Genomic DNA, 23,635 nt, shown 5'->3' with positions numbered 1-23,635 from the left:
CTAACTTTTTTTTTTTAACCTATAGGGTCGCTATGAGTTGGAATCGACTCTATGGCAATGGCTTTGGTTCTTCTTGGTTTAATAGTTCTGATCCAAAGATTCCAATTAAGTTGGCTCAGCTGCAAATGTATCAGTAAACTTCCACGTCGAAATTGTTTATAGTTTTCATTTTAGATATATTGCTTTAGGTAAACTGTATCAAGTATGAGAGACTTGTGTTAGTCTAGAAACTAATGTAAAGAAAGTTTCACAGTTAATTGCCATCCTTGTAAATCTCACCTCCTTTCCTGTCATGGCTTTGATGTGAAATTGTTATCTGTACTGACTCGTTAAGTATCTATTTTGCCTATAAGGCAGAGCATACCGTTAGAGCCAAACTGAACCCATGCTCTCCTATGATTCATTCCTTCAATAAATTTTACTTGTTTAAATATCAAATAAGAGTGTTGGCTCAGTGACTTCAGGAGGACAATCGTTTCCCCGATACTCTATTCATTATTCACTCATTTCAATCATTCAACAAACAATTGAGAACCTTCTGTGTGTCAAGACCTGCAAGAGCTACCTTAGGAAACAAAGTCCAGTCCGTGTTCTCAGGGTCCTTACACTCTAGTGCACGAGAGCCAGACAAAAAGTAACAGTATCACTGTCATCTGGTGCTAAGTGCAGGGAAAATAAAGAAGGGAAGAGAGTTCCTGGCAGTCTGTCTGCAGGAATTGTTAGGTGTGGTGATGATTAGAATACCTCCTTTCTGGACAGGTTTTGAACTCGGCATCTCTTTCTCCAGATACACTGGGTGAGGAAATTTTACAGGAAAAAAATATCCTGGCATGAGTAGAGGAACTGGTAGTGGAAACAGGAAGAAAGACACAACGCTTTGTAGAATGCAGGACGAGGCTCTATTCCAGGATACCCCATCATTACATTTACCCCCTCCCCCCAGTGAAGAACGAGGCCCCACAAAAGTCTTAATTCCCGGCTTTGCTACTTTGTGACAGGAAGAATTACAATACACTCCTCCGTATTAGTTTTACGGCTTTAAATCAACGGTATTCCCTAGCTCTGTACTTCCCACAGAAGCCTGGTGGTTCCTGCGTTTCCCACGCGGTGAGCCGACCCCAACCGAGCCTCCTGGGCCAGTCGGAGAAATGCTGCCGGGCGCCCGGCCCCGCCCCGCCCCGCCCCGCCCCGCCCCGTCCGTCGTCGGAGAAACCTGGCGCCTGGCCCCGCCCCTCCCTCGTCCCGCGCGCGCGGCGCCCCGCCCACACATCCTCCTGCCCCGCCCCGTCTAGCAACGCCAGGCTCTGCCCCCGTACCGTTTACTCGCCCTCTCCACTCGGCGACTCTCCCCGCCCCCTGACTCGCTCATTCGTTGGCTCTCCCACACGACCTCTGGCCCTGCACCGCCTTACGCTCCAGCCCCGCCCATGCGGCGCTCTGCCCACACACGTCTGGCAGTCGCCATAGTTTCACCCACGCGTCCCGCCCACCTGTAGCCCCGCCTCTAGCCCTCAGTCCCTCGCTCACGTCCCGCCCGCTCCCCGTCGTCCCACCCACCGGAAGACCCGCTCGCCGGTAGCCCCACCCCCCGAGTCCTGACGCGCATTTCCGCGGAAGCCCGGCGTCACCGCTTGGCGCTCGACCTCGCCCGCCTGTCATGTGGGCCCCGGCCCGCGGCCTGTGGGGCCCCCGCGCGGGGCTCGGCGTGCTGCTGGGTGGCCGGGGCGCGGGGTGCAGCCTCCTTCCGGGCCGCCCCCGAGGCCTGCAGGGCTCCCCGGTCTCCTGTGGCAGCAAGAACCTGCTCAAGAAATTCGCCTCAAAAACCAAGTAATGGCCAGGGATCTGAAATCAAGGAGGGGGAGGGATGCGTGCAGGGGGGAGGGTACGTAGGGGGCGGAGGAGGGATATGGGGGGGGCGGTATCCACATGGTGGGAGATTCACGGCGCGGGGGAGGGGGTGGAAATATGGTGCCCAAGGGCAGGTGTCCTCCCCATGGGCTTGGGATGTATTTCTATGGCTGCATCACCCCATGGATTAACAGTGCCCTCTTTACTACTGGAAGTAGGGTCGTTAGTGCCTTTTAAGTCAAACCAGAGCTGAGAAGCAATTCAGAAAAGTCACCCTTAACATTTTGTTCCTTAAGAACCACTCGGTACCAAATGTCTGGCCTCTCTGGAGGAGCAAAACCAGTGAAGCAGCTATAGAGAAAAATTTACTTAGAGGGAATGGTAGGCGCAATTGTGGCAGCTGGCAAGTCCCAAATCCTTTGGTCAGGTAGCAGGCTAAAGACCTCTGCTGGCTCATGTGGTTGCAGGAGCTGAGGAACTCAAAATATGTAGGTCAGGTGGCAGGCTGGAGGCCTCTGCTGGTGCAGGAGGTTGCTGAATCCAAAATCTGCAGGTCAGGAGGCTGGAGGCCAGAGACTTTTGCAGCCTTATGTTGCCAAGAACCAGAGGTTAGGCAGGGAGAAGAGTGCAGGGTGGAGAAATAGAGCATGAGCTTTGCCAAATCAAAAACCCATTTTCTGGAGTCCATTTTGAGCTTTGCCAGAACATCTGTTTATATCCTGGAGGCAGGCCACACCCCCCAAGGAAACTTCCCTTTCAACTGAATGGCAGATCACATCATGGAACCTGATTGCATAGTTTGTGCCAAACTACTGAGAGTCATAGCCTAGCCAGGTTGACACATAATATTAACCATCACAATTTATTTCCACAGCAGTTGTAATTTTACAATGGTAGATATATGTGTTTTTTGTTTTGTTGTTTTTTTAATAGGATTCGTATTTTTTAAAATAGTTATAGATTTACAGAAAAATTGCAGTGATAGTACAGTGTTCCCATATACCCCACACCCAGTTCCTCCTATTAACTTCGTATATTAGTATGATATATTCATTACAATTAATGAACCAGTATCCATACGTTATTAACTAAAGTTCATGGTTTATTTAGATTTCCATAATTTTTTATCTACTGACCATTTCCTGGTTCTAGGATTCCATTCAGGATACCACATTATTTAGTCGTCATGTCTCTCTAGACTGCTCTTGGCTGTGACGGTTTCTCAGACTTTCCTTATTTTTGACGACCTTGACAGTTTTGGAAGGTCTCTGGGTGACACAGTCTGCAGAAGAAAGGCCTGGCAATCTGCTTTCATAAAGATAGCCAAGAAAACCCTGTGGAGCAGTTCTACTCTGTCCCGTGGGGTCACCATGAGTCAAAACTGTCTCAATTGGCAATGGGTTTTCGGGTTTGGACAGTTTTAAGGAATACTGGCCAAGTCTATTGTAGGAGTTTCTCTACTAGAATTTGTTGTTTTTCTCACGATGAAACAAGGGGATATGGGTTTTGGAAGGAAGACCAATGAGGTAAAGTGACACTTTCACCGCATCGTATTAAGGGTACATGTTACCAACATGACTTTTATCACTGTTGACGTTAGCCTTGGCCATGTGGCTGAAGTAGGGTTTGTCAGGTTTCTCTTCTGTTTCTTTCCCCTTTTCCATATTGTACTCTTTGGAAGGAAATCACTATGCCTGGCCCACGCTTAAGGAGTAGGGTGTAATGCTCCCCCTCCTTGAGGGTGGAACATCCATGTAAATTATTTGGAATTCTTCTGCATGGGAGTTCTGTTTCCTTTCCCTCACTTATTAATTTATTCAACCATTTATATCACTGTAGACACATGGGTTGTAGTCCAATACTACTTTATTTCGTTGCCCAAATTGTACCAGCTTTGGCCATTGGGAGCTCTTTCAGCTGGCTTCTGTGCTCCTTCAACATAACCCCATCAATGTTTTTTTTGTTTTTGTTGGTTTTGTTTTCTTTAAAATAAAACTTTTTTGCACTATGAGATCCTCCTTTCTCAGCCATGGAATCAGCCATTTCTCCACCGAATGCTTCTCCTCTCGTATTGGAGAATGGTGTTAGGAACAAAGTTCGGTGTGCTACGTGTGTGCCATGGCTACTGGGGTGTCTTTCTTTTAGGCCCTCTTAGCTGACAGAAAAAAATTTGTTCATACTAACACTGTATGTACGTATGTCTATAAATACTTCTATGTGTAATCATCTGTATCTGTATTAAGCTAAGTGAGTTTGTACTGATGTCTCCAACTCTAATCTGTTGCTACATGGATCATTCTAGCCACCTACCCTTGCTTGTCTATAAACTCCTGCTACGCCAGAGAGGGAAACCCTGGTGGCTTAGTGTTTAAGTGCTATGGCTGCTAACCAAAGGATCGGCAGTTTGAATCCTCCAGGCACTCCTTGGAAACTCTATGGGGCAGTTGTACTCTGTCCTGCAGGGTCGCTATGAGTCGGTGTTCGGTACACCAGAGAGAAACCTGGCTCCAGTCAACCATATGCTTACTCGTCCCATTGCAGTATCCATGTATAGCAGTGTCAGGGTTGTTAATCTGTACATCCGTGGGAAACCACTTTATCAACCAGAATATAGTGCTTATGTGCAGTTCACTAGGTATATTTTTAAGATCCTCTATCTCTACGTTTGGGCCTAGAAGTAGACTTTAGGTAGAACTTAGGTTAGATTAAAACCATTTTCTGCCTACGACCCATGTTGTTAGATATCTAAATCTTGTAGATCCCCAGCAACATAATTTCTATGTCCAAGTTTAGCTCTTTAGAAACAAAGTTGTGGTATTATAACCTCTTGAGTCAGCTTATATAACTTTTTTTTAATTTGTAGTCCATATGCAACATAATTTTTATTTTTGCTCTGTAGAAAAAAGTTTTGGTACGAAGGCCCTTCCTTGGGATCTCACCTGGTAAGTATAAAGTAGCAGTGACAAACCACTTCATAATCTTGACGAGAGTTAGGTTTTAAAAGTTGGCAAAGTTTTTTCTGTTTCTGTATTTAGAGAAGGAAACTATCGGTATGGATGGGACTGGTTGCCATTGGTAACGTGGAATTTTGACTTAAAAAAAAAATTTACTGACCCTAAAGTTTTCCCAAATATCATATCTGGTATCACATTCTAATACAGTCATGGGCATTCAGTTTTTAGTTAATACATATATGAAACTCCTGTAAATTTTTATACAATAAGTAGCTCTTGTTAGAAGTTTTGCAGTTACTACCTTAAAAAATAATTACATATGTATATGAAAAACCACTGAATTGTACACTTTAAAAAGATGAATTTTTTGGTATGTAAGTTATATCTCAATATAAAAAAATATGGCATTACTTTTAATATTGGAAGGATACTAAATAAGATCTAGAAGGATGCTGGTGTATAAAATAGACTTTCTTAGTGAAAGCTGAGATGGCTGAGAGTAATTTTTGTTTATTATATTTATCCAGTTGTTCAAGTCCTTCCTAAGCCCCCCTTTTTTTAAAAACTAGTAGAGGATTAATGTACACTTGTCATGTTACCTTTGCGTGTTCTTTTTCTTAAAGAAGACTTACAAACCATCCAAGTTGGAGTTACTAACGAAGAATATCTCAAAGAAAACCAGGAAGGAAGACCACGTGCGCCTAAGGGCCCTGAATGGCCTTCTCTACAAAGCCCTGAGGGATTTGCTAAGCACTTCTGAAGTGAGCCAGGAGGTCTACGACCTGAACGTGGAGCTCTCCAAGGTAGGTTGAGGATCCAAAGCCCATGAGAGGTGTATTGGTGACAGAAGGGGTGGCACTTACCTCACAGTTTAAAAACAGACACCATGTCATTCTCAAAGCCCAAACCAAAACCATTGCCATCGAGTTGATTCCAACTCATAGCAACCCTATAGGACAGAGTAGAACTGCCCCATAGAGTTTTCAAGGAGCGCCTGGTGAATTCAAACTGCCAGTCTTTTGGTTAGCAGCTGTGGCACTTAACCACTACACCACCAGGCCTTTAGTTTTGGGACAGCAGTGATAAGAAGTCTGGCCATTTGAGTACTAAAGGCAGGTGGAGGCTCCACATGTTCTGGTGCCAAAGTAGATGATTCACTGCACACAGACCAGACAGCACTGTCACACACTCAGTGAGTATGATGACGTGCGACATTAGAAGGCGATCTAAGGATAAGAGGAGTAGTTCCACCTGTTTGTCTGTATCTTGGTATCATGTAAGGACAATAAATGGCAGGCCAGGCATTTTTGGTGAGCATCTCAGGGCATATGGCCCTGAACAGAGTACCCTGGGGCTTGAAGCTGGGCTTAATCAGCTGGCTGGCAGGACCCAGAGAGGAGGGAAGACAAAGTTCCAATGCCTGTGGTGATGTCACTGCAGGAGGAGGTGGTAGCTACTGGCTCCAGTGGTGATGGATGTGCCCAAAGCTGAGGGGCTATCCTCTGCCTCCTGGTAATTATCTGTCTGGAAAACCTGTATGAACAAAACAGTCACTTGCTGCTGGGGTGGGTGGGACTCAGGTGTCTTTGACTTCAGACTTCTCAGCCTGCCGTGTATATTGGAGGGCATCTCTCTCTGCTGAACAGAATGAGCACACCCATGCCATCCTACAGAAGAGCGCTGGCTATATGAGGTGAGAGCATTTTACTTCCTAAATGTATTTGCTTTTGATTGCCCCTTTAGGCTCCCAGCTATGTTTCCCTCGTAGGTAGTCGTTCTTAATTTCTCTTTATTTTTGCTCCTAAGGAAAAATTTGAAATGCTTTTCTGAAATTTCGGAAACCCTGGTGGCATAGTGATCAAGAGGCTGGCAGTTCGAATCCTCCAGGCACTCCTTGGAAACTCTATGGGGCAGTTCTACTCTGTCCTAAAGGGCCACTATGAGTCAGAATCGACTCGACAGTGGTGGGTTTTTGGTTTTTTTCTGGAATTTCAGAGTATAATTTACATTTTCCTATAAGCCGTAATCTAGGTCATTGGTTCTCAAGCTGTTGGTCCTGGACCCCTAAGCTTCCTCAAGGTCCTTTTGGGGAGTTCATGAGGTTAAAAACTATTTTCATAGTAATGTGGAGACTTTATTTGCTCTTCTTCTTTGTGCTGACATTTGCACGGTGAGGAAAACGGCTAACAAAGACTTTTCTGGGCTAACATTTTCATCTTGGAACAATGTGCCATGCAAACCTTGGTTCTTAGTGAGATCCTCATGTATTTTTATTTTTAGCACCGTTCCCTCACTCCACTGGGTGCCGTGTTGCATCTGAGTGAGTCTGCGCTCTCTCCTCAGGCATCTTCTGATGTCCCACCAGACCCTGCGGAATGTGCCACCCATCGTGTTTGTTCAGGACAGACAGGATGCGGCTCTGGCCGAGGTGAGGCTTGTAAATAGTTACTTTTTTTATAATCCAAACTCTCACATGAGTAAAACAAAAAAGCTAATTTCTAAATACTCAAAAAATAACGCCCATAGCTTAAAAAAAAAAAAAAAAGCGTATAGCTGAAAAGTGAAGCTCTTCTGTGCTCCCTGCCCCGTACCCGGTCTTGTTCTCCAGAGGTAGCCACTTTTTCTGGTTTTTATTTTTTTACGCATCTCACTGTCCTCCGACTAGTAAATGCAGTCTGTATTTCTTGGCTTATAAGCATGAGGTGGCCGAGGTCTCTCCTTCCTACTTCCACCCTCATCCCCTGCCTTTGGCTCTGGGCAGTATGCCGTTACTTTATAAGGCTAAGGCTTATAAGATCTTTGGCTCTGTACTTGTAATTGTTTCCTTGCTTTAGATATAGGTTAATTATAAAAATTAAAAACCTGTAAGTATATACTTTTTTTGATCTAGGTGGTGGTTATGTGGTATTTATTAAGGTATGTTACACTTTGAAAGCAAAAAAGAGGGAGACTTTCAATGAGATGGATTGACACAGTGGCTGCAACAATGGGCTCAAACATTGTGAGGATGGCACAGGACCAGGCAGTGTTTCATTCTGTTATACACAAGGTCACTGTGAGTCGGAGCCTACTTGAGGGTACCTAACAACAACAACAAAGCACTTAAAAAGGGGCGCGGTGTTGGCTCAGTGGTAGAATTCTCACCTTCCATGTGGGAGACCCAAGTTCTAGTCCTGGCCAATGCACCACAGGCATAGCCACCACCTGTCTATCAGTGGAGGCTTGTGTGTTGCTATGGTGCTGAACAGGTTTCAGCATAACTTACAGACTAACTTACAGACTAAGACACACTAGGAAGAAAGGCCTGGTAATCGACTTCCAAAAATGAGCCAGTGAAAACCCTATGGATCACAATGGTCCAATTTCTTTGTACGTGAGATCACCAGAGTCAGGGTTGACTCGATAGCAGCTAACAGCAACATAGCTTAAAAAAGTTTACGAAAAAACAGTAAATAGCATTTACAATATTACAGTTAGGTAACTAATATTGGCCTTAGTATTTGGATCCACCAAAGAAAAAAATCTAATATGACATTTTTGTCTTTTGTTATTCGTTATTCAATAACACTGAAAACATATAAATGACCTTGATAGTAAGTGATTGCCCTAGCTAGGAAAAGAAACAAAAGGGTGAAGTTACAGTCTCCACTTTAAAGAATCAAGTTGACTATAGGTCATGAAAGAGTGCTCTGAGGATACTTAGCAAGGAGTTTACCTCTGCATACTTGGTTGAGTGGGGGACCCCCTCCCCCGACCTGCTCTGGAAAACCTCTGGAGCTCTTGACCTCACCTGGTCATGACTTCTCCCCTTCTCTCGGAGAGGGAGAATAGTAAATGGCCAGGCACTAGAAGGCTTTGCAGTGATTTTTCAGAAAAAGATATTAGAACAAGGGAAGATAGGTGCAGTGCTTAAAAGTTTTTTGTATGAGGCCCTTTGTTCAGAGATGGTGCTGCTTAATATTTATGTTGGGGACTTTGATGTCGTGGATGACAGGCGGGAGTAGTGACTGGATGTTGCCTCCGGTCTGCCTAATTTCTGCTGGGCAATCAAGGGGGCGGGTCGTTTCCCACTCTGCAGTGGTTCCCCATGTGTGCCCCAAAGTTTGGCTGTTGATTGGAGGCAAAGGGAGAGAAGAGGGAAGGTCAGGTCCGTTTGGGTGGTCTCTGTCTTACTGTCCAGAAATTTGTCTCACTAATTGTAAGAAATGAATAAAGTCTTGACCAGAGAGGGAAAAATCATTAATTTTGGCAGATGATCCTTTGAGGTCAAATTGTTACTTAGTTATCCTTGTATGTGGTAGTGCTGTGTAGTGTGCTTATATTTCTTTTAAGTCAATTAAAAAAAAGGTAAGTATATGTTTAACTTTTAAGAAACTGCCAAACTGTTGTCCACAGTGGTTTTACCATTTTACATTCCCACCAGTAATGTATGGGAGTTCCTGTTGCTCCATACGTTCGGCAACACTTGGTATTACAGTTCTTTTAATGTAAGCCATTCTCGTGGTTTAAATTTACATATTTTTTTTTTATGACTAATGATAGCTTTTCATGTTCCTGTTGCCTACTGCCCCTTTTGTGAATGGTCTGTTCAAAACTTTTGCCCACTTTTTATTAGGTTTTATTGTAAACATTCATTGTATATTCTGGATACAAGTTCGATACATGTATTGTAAGTATTTTCTCCACATTTTTAGTTTTGGAGAAGTTCAGTTTATCCTTGTTTGGTAATATTGTCAGTTCAGTCTCTGAGTCTGCTTCTGTTGACTTATTTTTCTCTTGGTCCTGCTCCTTTTTATGTTTGTATTTTTTTATTGGCTGCTGGACATGGTGAATTTACATTGCTGCATGATGGTATTTTGTGGTCTTCCTTTAGAGAGTTGAGCTTTGTTTTGGTGGGCTGTTAAGTGACTTGCAGGACAGCTTGATCCTTTTGAGTCTTGTTTTTAAGTTTGTTTAGAATGCATCAAGAATACCCTTTCTTCTAGGGCTGGTCTAGCCTTCCTACTCAGATGTTGCCCCTCTGGCTGGTTGGAGCTGGAATGTGTCCCTTCTTGTGAGTGCTCTGGGAACTCTTGCGCCAACTTCTCCCCAGTGGTTCTTTGCCTCGTGGGTCTCACACCCCAAAGGCACAGCTTAATATTCAACCAAAGACCCAGCCAGTAAATGCTGTTCAATTCAGCTAACATTCCACTGCTTTCTTCATAAATTTGGTTACATTTACAAGTTTTAAATGCAGTTTTTAAAAAGCTTCAGTTTATCATCAGAGAAAACGTAACGTACTCAAATAACAGTAAGGTGTTTGAAGGCATAGGCTGGTTGAGCCCGTCCCGGTATCTGGGAAGGGGCAGGTAGAGGGAAGATCTGCAGTTGAGCCAATTCAGAGAGGACAATGCGGGATTGACCTGGAACCCCACTGTAAGTGAGGGCTGTGGAGAAATCTGGCTTCTATTTCAGTCTTAACTTACTCCTTTTCAGGTTGATCAGTTACTGGCAATTGCTGATTTTGGACCCCCAGATGGAAAAGAAGACTTGATACAAAATGACGTCAGGTGATTTGCCCTGTGCTTTTCTCTTACTTTCAAAATATATTTTTAATATGTTGGTTTTATTTATACATTTAAAGATGCAATCCAAAAGAACCATATTAGAGAGGGAAAACTAGACAATTTCATCATTTCAGTCTGTGACGTGTCAACGTCTTTATTATTATTATAATAAAATGCTTACTGAACAATTATTAAAAAATTATAAAATCTAAGACATGGGAAAAGATGCAGTTCTACCTCCAAATGTGACCATTCTTACATTTCAGTGCATTTTCTTTGGTCTTTTTAATTTTTTGGAAAGAGTTTAATTGGGTTTTTATTTAAACAACAAACTAGTTAAACTGGTGAGTGCTTTTCCATATTCTTAAATATTCTTAATAAACGTCATTTTACTGGTTTTTTACTGGTTGTAAAATAGTATAGCCTGTCCTAGTCTACTGAACCATTCCTATACTTTGATGTTTGGGTTATATCAAGGTTCTTGAATCGTAAGTAGCCCCATGTTAAGCAACACTTTGAAGCAGCACTTGAAACCAGTTCTTCCCGGTTCAGTCATGGCTGAGGAAGCAACATCAGAATAGACATGAATTTTAAAATTTGGGTTAACCAGAACCATAACCAGAATGGGAAAATTTAAAGGTTGAAGCCCTTCTAGAAGTTTAATCTCCCTCTTAGAAAACAAGGGCAGAATACATGTTGCATAGCAACCAAATCTCTTGCCCATAGGATTTTGTGCAGAATCAGAAACAGTGGTGCACCCATTCAAAAATGGCAGCCAACTTCACAACTTTGAATGTGTGTCACTCTTAGTTCTGGCAACAATCTCATGCAACAAGCTCCTCAAAGGGCTCGCTACAGTTCTTCTGAGACTTCCATTCTAGGACTCCAACCCATTCCAGTTATGGTTCTGGATCACCCAAATTTTTAAAAATTCAGGTCATTCTGGTTTCCCTTTGTAGGCCATGACTGAACAGTTTGAGCCAGTTCGAAGCCCTGCTTTGAAGAGCACAGCCCTGAGTAGGGCTCCAGGAAACAGGGGTACAGGTGGGTTCATGTTCAGACCACCTGGGCACCCTGGCTGTGGAGCTCACTAGCCAGCCTCCCTGAGTCCCTGTGTAAATAACGTCAGGCTGCAACATCCACAGGTGCTGGCCCTGGGCCAAGTGCAAAGGGGACAAAACACAGCATCCCACCCTCATTCATGCTGGTGGAAATGTAAAATGGTGCCACGGCTATGGAAAACAGTCTGCAGTTCCTCAAAAAGTAAAACACAGAGTTTCCATATGACCCAGCAATTTCACTCTTAGGTGTATACCCAAGAGAATTGAAAATACATGTCCACAAAAACATACACACAAATGTTCATAGCAGCATTATTCATAATAGCCAAAAAGTGGAAACAACCTACTTTCTCCTTTGTTCCTGTCCTCCGTTTACCCCAGATAGACTTGTCTGGGGACGTGGGTGTCTTTGTTCTGTGTGGTGTGATGTCTCCTCTCTCCCTCACAGGGAGCCCCCGGACCAGCCACCCCTGTCTGGTGCTGCAGGGCTGGCTGCGTACCCACATCTGTTTGGGATTGATCACGAAGCACTCAACAAGCAAATCATGGAGTACAAGAGAAGGAAGGAGAAGGGGCTTGGATGTGCGAGCCTGGGGCGGTCGGAACAAGTGCGGGAGCAGCTGGCCGAGCTGGTGAGGCAGACAAAGAGGAGGAAGAAGAAAGCAAAGCCCCCTGTCCACGACATCTCCCCCAAGAGTTTCCTGTTGGGTGGAGAGAGTGAGGACAGTTTGGACGATGATGAAGATCATGTGTGGCTCGAGGAGGGCACCCCAGAGTGTGGAGGACTGGAGGTGGAGACAGGCAATTGCAAGCAGGGGTCAGGGGAGTGAGTCTGTGAGGTCGGCCCTGCTCTCAGGCTCCCACGTCAGCCTGATGCACGCCAGCAGCCCCTGGGGTCCGTGCACACGCTGTGTTTATGGCATACGACCTCAGCTTCGACAACAAATGAAAAAGCAGATGTTGATGTTGCAGGTAGAAAGCACTGTACCACCTCTTCAACGGACGTGAAGCACAAGTGAGGCACTTTATAAAAGCAGTGCTCTCGGGGAGTTGTCTGCCGTTCTGCTAATTAAATGTGCTGTAGCTTTTCCCTGTATTTAAGTGTCATGTCCTAGAGACAGAAGACTTAGAGTTACTGTTTCTTCTCCAATACTCAGACTCAATTGAAACATTTTTTTTTTTAGAAACAGCCATCTTATTACAAAGATTCAAACTAATAAAGGTCACTTACCTGGATCCCCACAGAGGGGGCCATGGGGCAGGACCTGGGATACATGTGGGTCTGGGCTTGGGGCCAAGCTGCCAGCAAGTCATCTGTCCTGGGAGCAGACCCCACCAACCCCAGCAGGTTGTCTGTGAGGAGCAGATCCCCTCCGCACAGGTCATCCAAGAAGCAGACTCCCCCCTCCAGGCAAGTTACCTGTGTGGAATAGACCCTCCAGCCATTTGTCTGTCCAAAAAGCAGACTACCCCATCTGGTCATCTGTCCAAGGAACAGATCCCCCTACACACAAGTTGCCTCCCTGAGGCACACACATAGGTCATCTGTTTGATGAGCAGATCCTCCACAACAGGATGCCTGTCTGAGGTGCAGACCCCCCGCTCCAGGTCATCTGAGGAGCAGACCCCCCCCGCCACAGGTCACCTGTCTGAGAAGCAGACCCCTCTAGTCCCAGGAGTAGGCCACCCCCACAGGTCATCTGAGGAGCAGACCAAACTGCTGTACCCTTGTACCCCCTGCAACTCATGTCCAGCCTGAGGTGTCATTACCGATAGGTGGCACAGGCAGGTGGAAGCTCTAAAGAAATTTCACATAACTAGCAGGCCCTGTGGCGGTAGATCAACAGGGGTCTGAGACCACAGCAGGCTGGGCTCCCTTACTTTGGACAGGACCTGCAGTCATCCATTCCAGAGCAGATGATTGCAGTGGTTTCAGGTCCTGGCTTTGGCTGTCACTATGACAAATTACCAACTCACTGGACTTGGTATCTTCATCAGTAAAATGGGAACAGCAACAGCCCTTACCTCACAGGGGTGTTGAAAGAACACATAATTTTTAAAGCTCTTACAAGAGCGTTTGAGACACTAATGGCTCAATTAGTGTCAGCTACTAGTATTGTAGAAACTCTGGTGGCGTAGTGGTTAAGTGCTATGGTTGCTGACCAAAAGGTCGGCAGTTCGAATCCGCCAGGCGCTCCTTGGAAACTCTATGGGGCAGATCTACTCTGTCCTATAGGGTCTCTATGAGTCGGAATCAACTCGATGGCACTGGGTTTGGTTGGTTTTTTTTTTACTGGTATTGTGGAAACCCTGGTGGCATAGTGATTAAGTGCTACAGCTGCTAATGAAGAGGTCGGCAGTTCAAATCCGCCAGGCGATCCTTGGAAACTATGGGGCAGTTCTACTCTGTCTTACAGGGTCGCTATGAGTCGGAGTCGACTCCATGGCAGTGGGTTTGGGTTTTGGACTGGTATGGAGTCCCTCAGTGGTGGGAACAGTTAAGCGCCTGACTACTAGACTAACAACCTGTGATAGGCAAATGACACACAACCTTGCTTAGTGAAACCAAGAGGACTTGAAGCACTTACTGATGAAGATCAAAGACTATAGTCTTCGGTATGAATTGCACCTCAACATAAATACAACAAAAATCCTCACAACTGGACCAATAAGCAATGTCATGATAATCTGAGAAAAGATTGACGTTATCAAGGATTTCATTTTACTTGGGTCCACAACCAGCATCCGTGGAAGCAGCAGTCAAGAAATCAAACAACCTCTTGCATTTGGGCCAATCTGCTGCAAAAGACCTCTTAAAAGTGTTAAAAGCAAAGATACCACCTTGGAGACTAAGACGCACCTGACAAAAGGCATATTTTCAATCGCAGTTCCCTGTTGATACACTGCTGCAGCCACTTTTGAGTGATCTTCAGTAGAATTTTACTTGAATGTGATATTGTTTGATGATTTCCTCATTCAGTTGGATCACCTTTCTTGGGAATAGGCGTAAATACAGATCTCTTCCAATCTGGAGAAAACAGTGATCCCCAGCATACCCATCACCCACCTTCAACAGTTGACAATGTATAGCTTGTTAGGTGCTGTCGTAGATTGAATAGTGTGCCCCAAAATTAGTGTTTCTTCAGCTAGGCCATGATTCCCAGTATTGTGTGATTGTTCACCATTTTATCATCTAATGTAATTTTCCTGTGTGTTGTAAATCCTACCTCTATGATGTTAATGGAGTGGAATAGGAGGCAGTTATGTTAATGAGACAGGACTCAATCTACAGGATTGGATTGTGTCTTTTGATACATAAAAGACAGAAGCAAGCAGAGAGACGGAGACCTCATACCACCAAGAAAGCAGTGCTGGTAGCAGAGTGCATCCTTTGGACCTGGGGTTCTTGCACAGAGATGCTCCTAGTCCAGGGGAAGATTGAAGACAAAGACCTTCCTCCAGAGCAGATGGAAAAAGCCTTCCACTATAGCCTGACACCCTGAATTTGGACTTCAGCCTACTAGACTGTGAGAGAATAAACTTCTGTTTGTTAAAGCCATCCATTTGTGGTATTTCTGTTATAGCAGCACTAGATGGCTAAGACAGGTGCCATTGAGTTGGCTCTGACTCATAGTGACCTTATGTACAACAGAACAAAACACAGCCTGGCCCTGTGCCATCCTCATAATCGTCATTACGCTTGAGGCTGTTGTTGCAGCTCCTGTGTCAGTGCATTTCATTGAGGGTCTTCCTCTTTTTCACTGGCCCTCTTCTTTGCCAAGCATGATGTCCATCTCCAGGGACTGATGCCTCCTGATAACATGTCCAAAGTATGTGAGACATAATCTCACCATCCTTGCTTTTAAGGAGCATTCTGGCTGTACTTCTTCCAAGACAGATTTGTTCGTTCTTTTGGGAGTCCGTGGTATATTCAATATTCTTCACCAACACCGTAGTTCAAAAACATCAATTCTTTGATCTTCCATATTTATTGTCCAGCTTTTGCATGCATATGAGGCTATTTAAAACACCATGGCTTGGGTCAGGCACACCTTAGTCCTCAAAGTGACATCTTTGCTCTTCAACACTCTAAAGAGGTCTTGCAGCAGATTTGGCCAATGCAATGCATCTTTTGGTTTCTTGACTGCTGCTTCCATGGGCATTGATTGTGGATCCAAGTAAGATGAAATCCTTGACAACTTCAATTTTTCCTCTGTTTATCATAAAGTTGCTTATTGGTCCAGTTGTAACGATTTTTGTTTTCTTTATATTGAAGTGTAATCCATACTGAAGGCTATAGCCTGATTTTCATCAGTAAGTTCTTCAAGTCCTCTTCACTTTCAGCAAGGAAGGTTGTGTCATCTGCATAATGCAGGTTGCTAATGAGTCTTCCTCCAAACAGGTAAACATACGAAAGTATGGAGAATAACAATGATTCCCTGCATACCCATCACCTACTTTCAACAGAGGACAATTTATGGCTAATCTGGTTTAATCCGTAACTGCCCCTTACACCCGTTATTTTCAAACAAGTCCCAGGTGTTGTATCATTTTGACTGTATGTATTTCAGTATGTATGTGGTATCTCTAGTAGAAGACAGGGACGGTTAGTTTTAAAGCAGAACCACAGCACCACTATTATATCCAGAGAGTGTTGCATCCCCCAACTGACCAGTCTCAATCTGAATCCAATAAGGCCCACATCACAATTCGTTGGTGACTCTCTCAAATCCGTTTAGTCTTTGAGTTCTCCCCTTTATTTTATTTTTTTAAATAATTTTTATTGTTGAAATGAAGCCCTGTAGAGTTTCCCACAGTCTGAGTTTTGCATCCCCTTAGTATTGTATAAAGTCCTGGTGGCACAGTGGTTAAGAGCAATGGCTGTTAACTAAAAGGTCAGCAGTTCGAATCCACCAGCTGCTCTTTGAAAATCCTATGCGGCATTTCTACTCTGTCTTATTGGGTTGCTATGCGTCAGAATCAATTTGATGGCAACAGGTTTGTTTTTTTGTTTTTTAGTGTTGTATAATGTGTTCTTCCATCCCCTGTATTTCCTGCAAACAGTATTCCCGAAATAAGCTTTTCTTTTATAGAATGCTGTTTGTTCTTATTCCTGGAGAGGACTTTAAACTTATTTTTAAGTGCTAGTCCGTTCAATGACAAGTTTTAGGTGTCTTCCTTCTCTGGCTGTAAACGTTTCACAGTGCGCTGCTGCTCTGGTAGCTGCAGTGCTTAGCATGCGTTTGGCGTTTACTGTTGTGCCAAGTGTGTAGTGAGTGCTCTGTGAATGTCAGAAGTTATTGTATCTGTTACAGGTGCAGGAGGGAGAGACCTGGAAATGAAGGGACCACTGCCTCACGGCCACATCTCTACATGGCCGCCCTATGGCCATAGTTATTACCCAGAACATGAAATGATAGGCTGGGAGATCAACCTAAACTGGCGCTGACCTCTCTGTCAGTGGCGAGGTGTGTGCTGACCACAGGATGCTGATTGGTCAGTTGGCGGGAGCAGGTTCCTCAGAGCAACCTGGTGCTCAGGCTACAGACCCTCCCAACACAGAACAGGTTTCCTCCTGCCCTTATGCTAGGCACCCACATAAGCAATTTTTTTGTCTTTTTTTTTTTTTTTTAATAATTATTGTACTTCAGATGAAGGTTTACAGAGCAAATTAATTTCTCATTAAACAATACATATACTGTTTTGTGTCATTGGTTACCAGCCCCACATGTCAACACTCTCCCCTTTTCTACCTTGCATTCTCCGTTACCATCTTTCCTGTCCTCTCCTGCCTTCTCATCCTTTCTTCAGGGCTGGTGTGCCCATTCAGTCTTGTTTTGTTTTATGCGCCTGTCTAATCTTTGGCTGAAGGGTGAACCTCAGGAGTGACTTCACTACTGAGCTGTATGAGTGTTGAGGGGCCCTACTTTTGGGGTTTCTCCAGTCTCAGACCAGTAAATCTGTTTTTTTTTTTTTCTGTAAGTTTGACTTTTGTCCTACGTTTTTCCCCAGCTCTGTCCAGGATCCTCTATTGTGATCCCTGTCAAAGCAGTTGGTGGTGGTAGCCAGGCACCATTTGGATGTGTTGGACTCTGTCTGGTCGAGGCCGCAATAGCTGTGTTCCATTAGTCCTTTTGATTAATCTTTCCCTTGTGTCTTTGGTTTTCTTCATTCTTGCTTGCTCCAGATGGGGTGAGACCCGCGGAGTATCTTAGATGGCCACTCACAAGCTTTTAAGACCCCAGATGCTACTCACCAAAGTAGAACGTAGAACAATTTCTTTATAAACTATGTTATGCCAATTGAGCTAGATGTTCCCCTGAGACCATGGCCGCCAGATTCCTCAGCCAAGTAATGTGGTCCCTCATGGAATTTGGAGGTGTCTATGGAGCTTCCATGACCTTGCCTTGGACAAGTTGTGCTGGGTTCCCCAGTACTGTGTACTGTCTTACCCTTCACCAAAGTTACCACCTATCTATTGTCTATTTAGTGTTTTTCCCTCCCACCTCATCCCTCCCTTGTAACCATCAAAGATTGTTTCTTTTTGTGTGTAAACCTTATCATGAGTTTTTATAATAGTGCTCTCATACAATATTTGTCCTGTTGTGATTGGCTTATTTCACTCAGCATAATACCCTCCAGATTCATCCATATTGTGAGTAGCTTCACAGATTCATCATTGTTCTTTATCGTTGTATAGTATTCCATGGTGTGTATGTACCATAATTTGTGTATATATTCATCTGTTGATGGACACTTAGGTTGTTTCCAAACTTTTGCTATCATGAACAATGCTGCAGTGAACATGGGTGTGCATGTGTCTATTCATGTGACAGCTGTTATTTCTCTAGGATATATTCCTAGGAGCAGGATTGCTGGATCATATGGTATTTCTATTTCTAGCCTTTTAAGGAAGCACCATATCGTTTTCCAAAATGGTTGTACCATTTTGCATTCCCAGTAGCAGTGCGTAAGAGTTCCAATCTCCCCACAGCCTCTCCAACATCCGTTATTTTCTGTTTTCCTGATTCCCACATAAGCATTTTTGAGGAGTGATTTCCACATCTTACAAATGTTAGAGAATCATCGACTTACTAAAAATCTCTGTGCTATATTTAGAGACGAGGCTGAGGGAGGCTGTTTCCTAGACGCAGAACTCATGCAGTAGGGAGCACACTCTCTGCCTGCCCAACCCTGTTCATCCTTCCCATGGAGAACCATCTCCCCACTACGCCTGAGGCTAACATGCCCCTCCAAAGCCCAACAGCCCCTGACTCCACCTGGCCAATCCCAACACTGCTGCATGTCTACAACTGTGGCCCAGAGGGCCCAGCTTGTGCCGTTGGGAGTCAAGCCAAATTTTGTGGGATCTATGTGGAATGAACCCTGGGGCTGTGTGGGCTGAATCAGGGAAGAAAGGAATTACTTCTGATGACAGATCTGGAGTCCCTAAACGGGAGAAAGCTCTACCCTCTGTAGTGCTGATGGGCCCCTGTAGAACTGGTATAGTCCGAGAGGATGTGACACAGGCAGCCAGAGAGCTCTGCTGTGGCCTCCGAGTGAAGGGGTGTGTCATGGGCCCCCAGGCTCTGCAGGTGCCACTCTGCATGATAATCCTTGGAGTGTCCCTGGGATCCTGCCTGCCATAGCCTTGTGGCATGATGCATTTCTTGTAGAAATACAGGTTACTTAACACTGCCAGGGCGACATGGCTCCTCTCCCTTCCAAAAATGAACTACCCAGAACAAGGAGGAGCTGAGGAGCTGGCAGCACTAAGCAACATGGGTACTCATCATTCACTCCAGGGTTCACACACTGCTGAAAGCATTCAGATGTAAAGCATAGAGGAATGGGAGAGTGGTGATTAGGCTCTGGGGTTGCTATGCCGATAAACAGAGCAGTGCAGACGGGCCAATCCGCCTCCCATTTTGTCAAGATGTGGGGCTGTGGGCTGCTTCCCTTTCATTCATACTCAAGTAAGCTCTGTGTAACTTGTCACATGGCAAAAACAAGATTTTTTTTCCCCAAGACCCAGGAAATTTTATCATACTCCATATCGTTCCAGGAAGGATTTACAGTAATTTGTAAGGTAGATAAAACCCCAAATGCTAGCATAAATAGGGGGTGAAGAAAAGGGGCCAGGAATTAGGCCCAGAAATGTATAACATGCATAGAGGTATGGATATACCTTTATTATACTATGAGTGAAATATTTAGGTGGGTAATAAAAAGGGGGGTGTCTTAGTCACCTAGTGCCGCCATAACTGAAATACCACAAATGGGTGGCTTTAACAAAAAGAAGTTTATTTCTTCACGGTAAAGTAGGCTACAAGTCCAAGTTCAGGGTGTCAGCTTCAGGGGAAGCCTTTCTCAGTTGGCCTTCTCATCAATCTTTCCCTAAACTTGGAGCTTCTCTGCACAGAGACCCTGAGTCCAAAGGACGTGCTCTGCTCCCAGTAATGCTTTTTTGGTGGTATGCGGTGTACCCCACCCCCACCCCTGCTTGCTTTTCTTTCGTTTTATCTCTTGTAAGATAAAAGGTGGTGCAGGCCACACCCCAGGGAAACTCACTTTACATTGGATCAGGGATGTGACCTGACCAAGGGTGTTACATCCCACCCTAATCCTCTATAACCATAGGCAGAGATTATGATTTATAACATATAGGAAAATCACAACATGAAGGACAACCACACAATACTGGGAATCATGGCCTAACCAAGTTGGCACATATTTTTGGGGGACACAATTCGATCCATGACAGGAGGGATATAGGTTATTACTATGTCAGTCAGGATAGACTAAGTGATGATGCAATAACAATCAACACCCAAATCTCACTGACTTAAAACAACACAGGTTCGTAGTTTTCTTCTTCTTATCCCTCAGGGATCTAGCCTAGAGTCAAGCAAGCTACAGCTCTTGGGCTGGCCACCTGTTTGTGTAAAGTTTTATTGGAACACAAAAACCAAAACCAGTTGCCATTGATTCCAACTCATGGCGATCCCACGTGTGTCAGAGTAGAACTATGCTGCACAGGGTTTTCAGTAGCTGATTTTTTGGAGGTAGATCACCAAGCATTTCTTCTGAGGTGCCTCTGGGTGGACTCAACCATCCAAACTTTCTGTTAGAAGCCAAGTACATTAACCATTTGCAGCACCCAGGGGCTCCTATTAGAACGTTGTTATGTAAATTCATTTACATATTGGCTATGGCTGCTTTTGTGCTACAATAGCAAATCTGAGTAGTTGCAACGGAGTTGATATTTGGACTAGCAGTAGAAGGAAGAATATTAATTTAAGTGTCAAAAGAGGGATCCTGAAATGTATCCTCAATAGCGTGTTTCATGGATAAACACTCAAACTCTGCTGACATGGAATTCTGTCTGACAGGAGCAGAAAATTTGGTCATACTGATTGGTTTCTGTTTCCTGCCAAGCACTTTAAGACAAGTGGTGAAAGAAGGTATTACAACACTTACTTCCTGGACCAATTTTATGTGGGTGAAATAACATTAGTAGTATTCTAATTAGCAACTGGAATGTGGTGCTCTGCACGTTTTAAGGCTCAATTATACCTTCGACATGAAAAGGAACAGAGAAAACAAAACACTGGATGAAACACGAAGAATGCATCTATTTTGTAGGGTGGAGTAAAGCCTACCTCACTTGCCTATATTGATTGCTAGCCTGTTGAGGAGTGTAGGACCCATCTGTTCCGGAAGATGTACTATTCAAGAATTTGCCCTATACTTCATTGAAGCAAATCAAAATTATATAAAATGTAACATTGGAAAGAATGATGCATAGTAGATGACAAGGTCAAAAATCAAAATCGCCTCCTAGCAGGTTGAAATGAAGAATTCAAGTCAGCCAGGTGGAGTTTAACAGTATACCATTAGATTCCTGGGTTTGGAATTTTAAATACTGATAAAAAAAAACAAAGGGTTGAGGAGGGCTGGCTTGGTAGAGGCTCCTGTAAAAAAGGCCTGGTGGAACCCCTGATACCATGGCCTCCAGACACCCTGCTAACTCAGAACTGAAGCCCTCCTGAAGTCCACTTTTCAGTCAAAGATTAAACAGGCCTATAAAACAAACAACAACACATGTGAGGAACGTGCTTCTTAATTCAATCAAGTATATAAAACCAAATGGGCAACACCTGCCCAAAAGCAAAGATGAGAAGGCAGGAAGGACAGGAAAACAGATCAAATGGATGTGGAGAACCCAAGGTGGAAAGGGAAAGGGGGAGAGGGCTGACATATTGCAGGATTGCAACCAATGTCACAAAACAATTTGTGTATAAATTTTTGAAAGTGAAAAAAAAAAAAAGGCCTAAAGATTTTAACTGTGTGTGATTGTAACGCAAGCCAGTGGTAGGATGGCCTCTGAAATGCTAACGTTGTCTTGGGTGCAGTGATGGTGGTGGCCAGTCACAAAGTCATGGTCCCTCTGTACCTGGAATGTGACATTCACTTTGTGGACCCACGTTTTAAACTAGACTTTGGCAGCAGAAGGCTTATTCCCGGGAGGGTCTGGTGGCCCTGTCTTAGTTGAGCAGATGGGTTTCACCCTGAAGGAGTCAGGGACCCATGTGGCTGTTCTACTAGAAGGCGTGAGGCCCAGGGTGGAGGGGTGGGGAAGGAACCAGGAGAAGACGGACTCAGGACCCCTGGCTACGGAGGGATGACCAAATAGAGCCCCCAGCCCTAGACACCGGAGGGCAGAGGCTGGAAGGCAGGCCTGCATCTGTGTTTGCCTTCAGGTGTGTCTTCTGTGGAATCAGCAGCTGCCTGTTCGATGGTTCCTTGACTTTGACGTTTACCTGCATTTCCCCTTCTGGAGAGGAGCTGGCCTGTACACCTACTACCTGTGCCCAGTCAGCTTCCCTCCTTCTCCACCAGGAGCCCTGCTTCCTGGGCTTCCACCTGATGAATGGTGTCACTTGTGCCTGACAATTTGGCTGGGGGCGGGCTCTTCCATTGCCCATCCCCCCCCAGAACTCCCTCCTGTCCTGTCCCTGAGGTGGTTGTCTTTGCATACGCCGGTCCTCCCAGACGGAAAGCCCATTGGAATCAACTCCACAGAAGCTGATTAAGACTTCAAAAACTTAAGAGACCAAGTCTCTCCAGTGACACGTCAGAGCAGATGAAGGATGTGTCCATGTATGGAGGTGGACTTTTGCTCTCTTCTCAACAAGTTTCAGGGGCTCAATCCCTGCCTGCTCCAGCCACACAATGAACTCCTGAGCTCTAGGCCTCCAGAGGGAGAATGTTTGCCCAAACTTCTGGGTTCCATAGTTGCTTTGTAATTTGTTGATAAGACATAGCTATGACCCAACTAAGCCTAAAATATGGTGGCCATAGTGCCTCTGAGATCCACTTCAGTCTCAGCTGCCAATACTTCCCACTCACGCCATATGGCCCAGGAGAACCCAACTGCTCTTTAAACAGAAACTGCTCGTTCTCACTTCCGTGACTTTGTTCCTCCTTTCTCTGTACCTCAAACACACTTCCTCACAGCCTATGAAAGTGGCATCTTCCTTTTAAGACCATAAGTGTGATTTCTCCATGAGCCTTTCCCCAACCTCCATGGCCCAGTACTGTCCAGACTATTGTAGGGAGTAGTGCATCCCTAGTTCTCCCCACAGACCTTTCATTTTAAGAGTTTTACCACTCATCGGTACGGAAGGAAAAGCAATACTTTTACTTGCAAGGAATTAAGGAAAAGTATACATCGGTAACAGTCTTGGGAGCTGATTTAGTTTCCACTTTCCTTACAGACGTGGTGATGAAAGCCCATTTCATCTTCATATTTCATTTCATTTGTAAAAATGACTTAGGGGCAGCATCTGACCTCTAACTTCACAAAGCGGAAGGAGAATCAAGATCAACAGCCCAAGGCTGATTCCTATGAGAGGGAGGTCAGGTATGCCTCCTCTCTCCGCCATCTTTACCATTTCTGACACCAACCATCTCTCCCTACACTCTGTATTTCTCTGCTGGGTTTGATAATTCATTACAATGGCCATGTAGAACTCACAGACAATAATTAAGATTATGAGGTTTATTAGGGAAGTAACAGGTTAATTCAGTTTCAGGAACACTCAGGGTATGGTTCTTCCATCAGGACAGCCTCTTTCCAGCTGTGCCCACAGGCATGCCTTTCTCTGGCCGCTTGGCCTCTGCCCTGCTCGGCAAATGTTACAAAGCTATTTTAGCTTTGCCA

The 23,635-nt window shown here is 44.7% G+C and overlaps 1 protein-coding gene across 2 annotated transcripts; it reads left to right on the top strand.

Moving 5' to 3' along the window:
* Window positions 1–1,642: 1,642 nt before the first annotated feature.
* Window positions 1,643–18,390, top strand: RBFA (ribosome binding factor A). Of its 2 annotated transcripts, none has more exons than XM_003406683.4 (7): window positions 1,643–1,827; window positions 4,748–4,790; window positions 5,429–5,605; window positions 6,383–6,495; window positions 7,146–7,230; window positions 10,278–10,351; window positions 11,858–18,390. In XM_003406683.4, exons 1-7 carry the CDS (start codon window positions 1,658–1,660, stop codon window positions 12,237–12,239), a joined length of 1,044 nt encoding a protein of 347 aa, XP_003406731.1. In that variant the 5' UTR covers window positions 1,643–1,657; the 3' UTR covers window positions 12,240–18,390. The 2 variants fall into 2 exon arrangements, with proteins under 2 accessions (XP_003406731.1, XP_023399477.1); XM_023543709.2 differs by having other exon boundaries at window positions 5,426–5,605.
* Window positions 18,391–23,635: the final 5,245 nt, after the last annotated feature.

The sequence above is a fragment of the Loxodonta africana genome, chromosome 11 (assembly GCF_030014295.1).
Source record: "Loxodonta africana isolate mLoxAfr1 chromosome 11, mLoxAfr1.hap2, whole genome shotgun sequence".
Taxonomy (NCBI): domain Eukaryota; kingdom Metazoa; phylum Chordata; class Mammalia; order Proboscidea; family Elephantidae; genus Loxodonta; species Loxodonta africana.
The sequence above is the reverse complement of the archived record's forward strand: the minus strand, read 5'-3'. Positions and strand labels throughout refer to the sequence as shown.